General features: G+C 32.8%; 1 protein-coding gene and 1 long non-coding RNA gene across 8 annotated transcripts; both read left to right on the top strand.

The window, feature by feature from the left end:
* The first annotated feature begins 246 nt into the window (after nucleotides 1-246).
* LOC133784180 (pyruvate kinase isozyme G, chloroplastic-like) lies at nucleotides 247-3,515 on the top strand. Of its 3 annotated transcripts, XR_009871185.1 has the most exons (6): nucleotides 247-498; nucleotides 592-680; nucleotides 942-1,004; nucleotides 1,690-1,901; nucleotides 2,219-2,321; nucleotides 2,552-3,515. XR_009871185.1 is itself a non-coding variant. In XM_062223642.1 (5 exons), exons 1-5 carry the CDS (start codon nucleotides 309-311, stop codon nucleotides 2,576-2,578), a joined length of 585 nt encoding a protein of 194 aa, XP_062079626.1. In that variant the 5' UTR covers nucleotides 247-308; the 3' UTR covers nucleotides 2,579-3,515. The 3 variants fall into 3 exon arrangements, 2 of the variants coding, with proteins under 2 accessions (XP_062079626.1, XP_062079627.1); XM_062223642.1 differs by lacking the exon at nucleotides 942-1,004 and having other exon boundaries at nucleotides 1,726-1,901; XM_062223643.1 differs by lacking the exons at nucleotides 942-1,004; nucleotides 2,219-2,321 and having other exon boundaries at nucleotides 1,726-1,901.
* Nucleotides 3,516-4,697: 1,182 nt separating this feature from the next.
* LOC133782494 (uncharacterized) lies at nucleotides 4,698-8,682 on the top strand. Of its 5 annotated transcripts, none has more exons than XR_009870553.1 (9): nucleotides 4,704-4,772; nucleotides 5,260-5,487; nucleotides 5,590-5,749; nucleotides 6,311-6,431; nucleotides 6,601-6,774; nucleotides 6,877-6,999; nucleotides 7,208-7,302; nucleotides 8,081-8,157; nucleotides 8,446-8,682. It is a non-coding gene; the product is annotated as an uncharacterized LOC133782494 (long non-coding RNA). The 5 variants fall into 5 exon arrangements; XR_009870552.1 differs by having other exon boundaries at nucleotides 6,311-6,444; nucleotides 6,601-6,678; XR_009870551.1 differs by having other exon boundaries at nucleotides 6,311-6,444.
* Nucleotides 8,683-9,115: the final 433 nt, after the last annotated feature.

Below are 9,115 nucleotides of genomic sequence, written 5' to 3'. Positions count from 1 at the left end.
AGAAGAGAAGAAATAAATGAAAGGAAAAACTGAAAAACTGTTTAAAAAAATTTTGAAAGTGAAAAAATTATATTTTCAAAATTTAATAAATTTTAATTAAAATTTAAAAAAATAATAAATAAAAATAGAGTTACCAAACACATTTTATGTTTAATTTTCAAAATTTTAATTAATTAAATAAAAACTATTTTTTTAAATGTTACCAAACAACACCGAAGTATTCATAATTTATGTTTTTTTCATTTGGTTTTCTTCTTTTTCAGGACAAGTACTCTCTTTATGATGACCAGTCCATTGAATATTACTCTATGGGCCAGGCAAGGGCGACTCCGAACAGTCGAAGAAAAACGAAGATAGTTTGTACAATTGGTCCCTCCACAAGTACAGATAAAGACTGGGAAGATATCAAGTTTGGAGTGGACAACCAAGTCGATTTCTATGCTGTCTCTTTTGTAAAAGATGCTAGAGTGGTTCATGAGTTGAAATATTATCTTAAAAGTAAAATATTATTTCTATCATCAGTTTAATCAGTACCAGTTATTTGACTCTAGTTACTTGTTTAGAGCTAATTTTTTAAAATCTCTTTTCTAGATTGCAATGGAGACATTCACGTGATTGTAAAAATTGAAAGTGCAGACTCTATCCCAAATCTTCATTCAATTATTCCTGCATCTGATGGGGTTAGTTCTAGTGTCTCTTTGTGAATCAGTGGTCACTTATTCAGTCATAGATTATATCTTTAGTACACCTATCCACCCTTCAGTGATCATTGTTGGTACCGTACGCCCTCTCTCTCTCTCATTATTTTATTCAAAACATTATCCAAATCATTGAGAAGGATAAGGAATTACAGAAAAAGAGCTAAACCACATGTTCAGTTCCGCTAAAGAACAGAAGAATTCATATCTTTTTATTCATCATATTAACAAGTTTATTACTAGGCAATGGTTGCTCGTGGGGACCTTGGAGCTAAACTTCCGATTGAGGATGTTCCTCTGTTATAGGTAAGACATGGATTTTAGTTATTTTTTTTATTACTTCTATATCATGCACGTTGTAGAGAAAGTTGATGACATTTATACTTGAGAGTATTAAAGGATTTTGAAATATTGTGGTTTCGATAATTTTTTCAAGTAATATTATTTCTGTTTGGAATCTCTTTTCCTGGTGGAATATTGAGGACTCCTTTTCACTTGCTGTGAACACTACTTGATAAAGTATTAGTTGCTGATTAATGCATAATAAGAAAAGCTTTGACTTTTATGCATCAATTCATGGACCAAGTTGGGGAAAATCAAATCCATTCACATTTTTTTCCTTACTTAAAGGGAAACTCATTCACAAAGTGAGGCTAGAAAATAATTCTCAGCTATTTATAACATAGGCACATCTTGAGGTAGACTGATAAAGACGTGACTAACTGCTAATCATTTGACTTATTTAAGGAATACTGCACATTGTGGCTTTGGGAAACAGTTTGAATAACCATATGTAGAATGTTTTATTCATGATGTAGCATATCGTACCATTGAAAATATATTTCCATCCCTGCCATCCCTACTCAGTGCATGCAACCTATTTATCTCCTTTTCATGTCTTTGGGCCCATATATATGTATTTATGATAAGTTCATCTTTTCAAATGATTATTATTTAAAATACTAAAGTTAAAATCTTGAATTTGTCTCAGATTCTGTCATGAATGAAATTTCCTTGTGACGTACAGGAGGACATAATTAGAAGGTGTCAAAGAATGCAGAAACCAGTTATTGTAGCAACAAACATGCTGGAGATCATGATTAATCATCCTACGCCAACAAGGGCAGAAGTCTCTGACATTGCAATAGCAGTACGGGAAGGTGCTGATGCGGTCATGCTTTCTGGAGAAACTGCCCACGGAAAGTAAGTTAACTAATTCATTTGGCCTTGGGTGGCCTCTTAATATATTTCCAATGTGTAACGGCTATTGAAAAAGTATTATCAAAACTCAATAAATATGTTTGTTTTCTAAATTTTTTGCTTTCTTTGTAGTAATGTGTATCCCACAAAAATAATTATAGTAGTATTCTCTAGTTAAAAAAATGTTAATGATTCTTAGACACTTTAGAGTTATCAGTTATGTATGACTTTTTCCTCTTGTCTGATGCAAATTTTCTGTCTTGTCATTTCCTTTCTTTTATTTTACATATCTGCCGTCTAATTTTGTGATTATAACAAAGATATCCATTGAAAGCTGTCAAAGTAATGCATACTGTGGCATTGAGGACTGAGTTAAGTCTACCAATTAGCACTGCTCCTCCAAATATATTGAGTACAGATAAGGTATCTGCAGATCAGTCTACCTACAAGTTTCATGTATTAAGTTATTGATAATATTAAAAAATAGGGCACACTTATATATAGTAGTAGATGAGTATTTTTCTTTATTTTGTCACTGTTAAAAAAGTTGAGAGGCAACCAGAATATTTGTATTTCAATACCATGTGACTAATAGTTTTATTATACAGAGAATAACTCAAAATTAATCATTTTCCTCTTGTTCAATTTTCCAGCGCTGGAAATCGAAGCTTTTCATCTAATGCCCCACTAATTGAAATCTCTGATGCTCAGATTTTCGTTCCAGATGTGAGTCTTTTTCCTTTTTCTTTTTGCTTTGTATAAATGTAGTTTATTCATTAATTGGGTGCTTATAATGAATGGATACAAAATATTAGATTAAACCCTGAAACTGTTTGTAATAAGTCTTTAAAGAGAATTAGATGAACTAACTTTTTTCCTTCTCATCAGTGATAAAAAAGTACTTAAAGAACAAGCTGGAACTTTTTAATTAATGGCATATTTATGAAGACTTGACATGTGTTCATGTGTTGAGGTTTTCTATCAAGTTTTTGCATTTTTAGTTACTGTTTGGATAACCTCATTTAAAAAACTTGTCAATGACTCTGTTTTTTTAATTGTAATGTTGATTTAATAATGCTAATATTTTAAATGAAAGGTTTGTTTTGAATGCTTTTTCTTATGAGACTAAATTTTTTTTATTGTATTTTAAGTAGTGGATTCTTTTAAGTAGCAGTCTTTCTTTTTCCCTAGGAAACATTGACCTGACTGGTTAATTGCTGTTAATCCTTTGGTCAAATATTTGATATAATTGTTGTCATATTTAACCAGTGGCAAGAGAAAGATACAGCAATCTTAGTAACAAGAGATATAATTGGTATTTGTCTACTAGGAGATACCATCTTAGTACCTACTTACCTATAATCACTATTGACCATTTTTGAAAGCTTAAAAATTTGAGTTAGTACCTACCTATAATCACTATTTTAATATGTTTGGTAAAATAGGAGAACACACATAATATTTTGAGTAATTTTTCTTAGGAAGGAAAATAGATCTCTTTGTATTGTTTTTTTTTTTTTTTTGCATGTTTGATAAGTTATGAATGACCTTTATTAAGGTATAAACTGTTGTCAGATTTTTTTTCCCGTACATAATGTTTGACAATAGCTTGCTCGTGACTTGTGTTGATTGCGTTTTTAGCCAACGACGTGAGAACGTCAATAACGACAAGCCTTTAAGAGAATGTAAACGACAACAGACAGTTTTAATAAAGAAAATAAAGAACACACAAGATTTTTATAGTGGTTCAGCCCCGATTGTCAGTAATAGCCTAATCCACTTAGAGTTGTGATTTATAGATCTGTGCTCAAGATCAAATGGACTGAGCCAACTGAGTTTCTTCAGTACAGATTGCAAAAATACAAGAGTTCTCTCAAATATCAGCACTTTCTCTCTCTAGAATACTCAGACCCAAATTTTCTCTCTCTAGAAAGAAGAAGCAGAAGAAGCCCCTCTCTAATCCCATAAGCTCTCTATTTATAGGCTTAGGGTCATACATACGGTATCCCTTAGAACCGGGATATTTTATTATATTTATTACATTTAAATTACAAAGAAACATTCAAAATTCAAAATGCAATAAACCCCCCATTTGTGGGAAGAATGAGAGATTATCGCATATCTTGTTGAAGTTGTTTATGGGAATCTTGACTTAGTCTCCTCTAGCTAGTTGATCCACCTCCTACTGACCACTCATGCAAGTGTTGGTCGGACGTGCATGGTGGTAGGACATGCATGGTGGTAGGACATGTTTTTGTGGGTCGAACGTGCATGGTTGTAGGACATGCACTTCTCTCCTCTAACATGGCACTCTCCTCTATCATACCATGTTTCTCCTTGAACCAATCTCCTTGGCTTCTCACCTTGGATAGGTCTGAGGCAACCTCCTTGGCATCTCACCCCGGATAGGTCCGAGGCAACCTCCTTGAAGCTTCTCACCTCGGATAGGTCCGAGGCAACCTCCTTGAAGCTTCTCACCTCGGATAGGTCCGAGGCAACCTCCTTGGCATCTCATCCTTGGGGTCTCCTAGGATTACCCTCTTGGGGTCTCCTAGGACCACATCCTCCTTGGGGTCTCCTAGGACCACTTTCTTGAGTTCTCCTCTGACCAAGGTGCACTTGGCTTGGTTATGACATCTTTCAAGCAGTCCAAATTATTCGTCAGTCTACCGGGTCACTTTATCACAACTCTGAGGAGTCAACGTATTTATTGACTATTAATGTTTCTTTTACTAATCATGTACTGCCACTTGTCACATTTATTGCCACGTTATTGATCTCCAATTTTTGGGTATAACAACTTGGAATCATGTTCGATTCATACAAGAGAAACAACCTGCAAGCAAGATGTTGATTACATGTCTATTGTCGAGGGTGAGGACACTTTTTACACTTCATCTAATTTTTGGGTAGTGGGGGTTTGTTGAGTGATTTTTTTCATAATATAATTTGTAACTTTTTTCCTAAAATAGAGACTATTGTTTTTTTTTGTTCAAAAGGTACGGGAAAATATGGCAATAAAATAATGATTGCATTCAGTTATTATTGTTTCTTAGTCTCTTTGAATTGTATTCCTGACCAGGACCTCCTATCTTGTCTGCTTACCATGAGTTTTTATTTTTTAAGACAGCAATTGATTTTTGTGCTGTGGATCATTAGATCTATTTTATTAACATAAGGATGTAATATTTGCTTCTACATTTACTATCATTCTAGTCATAGAAATTTAGTATAGTTTAGTTACAAGTTTAATTGTTTTGCACCTATAAGGGCTCTATAACCCATGCTTGCAAGCTGGAAGTGACATCAGGGAAAGTGTTTGAAGTGTTTGTTGATAAGGAAGTTTTATACTGTATTTTAGATGAATCTGAATCTACTTTTCATGAGGCTTTTCTTAGTCGTCTTACGGAAACTGGTGCAACAGAAAATTCATCTTTATGTGACCTTCCTAAACAGATGGAAGGTGATCAACAGAGAGCCTCTGAACATACTAAGAACATCTTAAGTAATTTAGTTGTTGCTGTTGACAATTTGTGGTATCTAAAAGATGGAATACATACTGTAGTCTTGAAAAAACTTTCAAAAAATGGTAAGAGCTATGTGGGTTTTACAGTTTTATTTTTGTATGATACTTCAAGCACTGGTCTGTAGACTTATCTCAGTTTTTGGTGGATCCTACTCCATTTTCTAGGATCTTGCAGGCAAAGGACACCAAGTGAATTAGATAGAGAGGTTAAGAACTTGAGGGTGGAATTTACTGACCTGTTTTTGAAGCATAACACTTTCAAAGAAACTGCAAAGCCATCGAGATATTGATGCAAAGAATAAAGCCGAGCTTAGAATAATAAGAGGTAACTCCACTCTTTTTTTTGGTATAATCAATAAATAATGATACACATTCCATACAAATAAATAATTATATAAATTAACAAGGTTTTTATTTTTATTTTTATCATTTTTCTAGTAAATCGGTCTTTAGTGTTTTTGATTCCCATCTTTTCAGTATAATGAAAAAAATAGGTTGGTCAATCTATGAGAAGCAATTTGGTATTTGTAACTTGGTCTAAAAATGAAGTGCCAGATTAGTATATTATCTTTTTCTTTTTAATGAATATGCATCATATTGGTACTCATAGGAATAACAACAAGATTTCTGCTCACAATTCTCTTTTCTTTATTCACTGTTCTGAAATTATAATGTAAACTAGTTAATACACCTTGCAAGGTACTTAGGAATAACAATATCTCTGATTCAATTCCACCAAATATTGGAGAATACCAAAACTTGACTCAGTTGTAAGTTTTGATTATACCAATGGAGCTAACTTTTTAAGCTGTTCTTTTTTACTCCAATAGTTGGTATGTATTATGTGCCTTTAAGTAGTTCTCATAGTTTTTTTAATATCTTGTAGCTAGAAAATTATGCGAAAACTGAAGAAGCTAAAGTTGAGGAGCTTATAAAGGCAGTTGTTGATTCCGGTGCCAAAGTAATTGTTAGTGGAGCAGCAGTTGGGGAGATGGCACTTCATTTCTGTGAGCGCTACAAGTATATCACCTTCTATTGTGTTTTTTTATTGATTCTCTTACTAATTTTCCGCACTACTGGTGCTGTTGCTATGGTAAGTCAGCTAGCATTTAATAGTACTCAAATTTTTTGAATTTTTTCCAAAATTCTCTAACAATATTCTTATTTTTGTTATAGTTAAAGCTTAGCAAGCCAAACCCAAATGACCTGGGACATGTTGATTCAGTTTCAGTAGAAGAAATTGGTGGTGCTAGGGTACATAAATATTTTGTGGATCAGGAAACAATATCAATTGCAATATAAGTATCCGGGTGTGACTTGAACTTCAGACTTTGTGTGAGCAAACCAAAGGTTGATTGTTTGAGCTACCACCCTTGGGTATTTTGTTCCTGTTGTTTTTATTATTTATTTTTCCTTTTAATCTCATTAACATTTCCCATAATGTAAATATAGGTCACTGTTGTGAAGAATGAAGAAGGTGGGAACTCCGTAACCACTATTTTATTGCGAGGAACCACAGATAGCATTTTAGATGACATTGAAAGAGCAGTTGATGATGGAGTAAATACTTACAAGGTAATTTGGACTAGTTTTTCTTTGTGTATCGATATTTATTTAGAAGAACCATTAGGTATCTTTAATTGTCTATTACAATCTTCTTAGGATGGTATGACCATATGATCCATACAGAGTAGGTTTTTTGACAATACTTGTTGCATCAGACTTATGAATTGGAAACTTATCTACCTCATTAACCATTCTTACCGGGTACTTTTCCTGTTAGGCTATGTGTAGGGATAGCCGAATGGTTCCTGGTGCAGCTGCTACTGAAATTGAATTAGCTAAGAGAGTGAAAGAGTATTCATTTAAAGAAACAGGGTAATTTGTTTGTTTCCACTTTTGTTTTTTTTTCCCAGTTTTTGTTTGTCTTGTTTCCCATAACCTAACTCTAAACACATTTCCCACTTCCAACTTAGAAAGAAAGAGAAACTTTGGGAGAATAAGAGGAATACCATGGGCTTCAAAAAGAACCTCTAATAGCCATATTCACATTCTACTTGTTAATTTGGATGCCATACTTGATGCCCTGTTGGTTACCTATCACAGAGAGAATTTCGCCAAAGCTATTTACACATCAATGCTATGTTTGTATTGAACTTTACAGACAGGAATTAACCTTGCTAGGTCTTTAGAGAAGAAATAAATGGGGATAGAAGTTAGTACAAACTGTATGAATTGTTTCTTCATATTGGTTCTTCTTATGGAATATAGGGTGATAAATTAGTTAGTATGAATTGTCCTTTCCCTTTCTTTTTCTCCTGAGTTGCATAGGTCTGGTTTCCTGGTTTCCTTTACTCTCAAATGTGATAAGTTTCAATTCTTGTATTTAATGACCTTATTTGTTTTATTTTTCCTCTGAAATTAGTTTCTCTCTATGTTCTTTGTTCTTTTTGTTTTTCTTGATTTATATTATTTCTTTATGGGAGTGATTTTAGTAACAATAAGAAACTAGCTTTTGGTGTTGAAGAGAACGACTTTCTGATCATCCCTTGGTCATTTGTTTCTATGTTTTCTGCTTTTGCAGTAGCAATAGAATCTTGCTGTTCTATGCTTTTTATGTGTTGATAATTGAGTAACACTTTTATTTTTTGAACAGGTCAGTACGTCAGAGCTGTCTTTCTACATTTATGCTTCGTACTTCCTAGAAATTTCATGATCTTCCTATGCATGCAGGTTCTGAGTTTTTCTCTGTTTGTGGCTTCCTAGGATTGGATCTTTAAATTAATACATGCAGGTTCTGAGTTTTTCTCTGTATTTCTTGTTTAATTTTAGAGGGAAGAGGCAATATGTTTTGTTGCTTCAGTCGTTGTTTTGCATGGTAGTACATCTTGCTATACCCTGCTGTTTCGTCAAGTTTTGGAGTTATTACAATTTAATTTAAACTTTATATGCTTATAGGTGGAAACTAGCTTAAGTCTTATGTTCTTAATAATAAAAGGACTGTTTTTTTACAATGTGTAGGTATATTGAGATGATTTCTTTGGAGAAATTCTTGACAACATTTGAAGTTGAGGACTTTAGAATGGAAGAATGTATTTCACTAATTTTTGTATACATTTCTTGTTTTGTATTTAGTGATAAAGGAATCTGAATTGGGCATAAATTATGTTGTAATATGATTTCTTAAGCCTAGACTAGTAGACTAAATATTGTAATTACATTTTGAGTAATTAATAAAAATCTATTTATGTTACCTTATTTGGCTTCAACTTTCATATTTGTTTTCCTAGTTTTGTGTAAGTAAAAAAAGATTATGTTTCTCTAAGCTAATATAACACATGTGTTATACTAAAGTGTAGTATAACACAAATAATGTGTTATACTAAAGTCTAGTATAACACAAAAAATGTGTTATACTAAAGTCTAGTATAACACAAAAACAGTGTTATACTAAAGTCTAGGATAACACAAATTTATAAGTATTGAAATGTGTTATATAATCGACTATAAATAACATAATTAAACACTTATCTACTTATTAAAATAACACAGAAATTGTGTTATTGTTGACAGTATAATAACACATCTGTATAACAATGATAAAGTGTTATGTAAGGTACCTTGACCAACGATAACATAGTCAGTCTTAACACATCAAAAAGTGTTATGGTATGTTTTGATAACACATTTT

Source organism: Humulus lupulus, chromosome 6 (genome assembly GCF_963169125.1).
Source record: "Humulus lupulus chromosome 6, drHumLupu1.1, whole genome shotgun sequence".
Classification (NCBI taxonomy): domain Eukaryota; kingdom Viridiplantae; phylum Streptophyta; class Magnoliopsida; order Rosales; family Cannabaceae; genus Humulus; species Humulus lupulus.
Note: the sequence above shows the minus strand (reverse complement) of the source record. Positions and strands in the feature narration are given on the sequence as shown.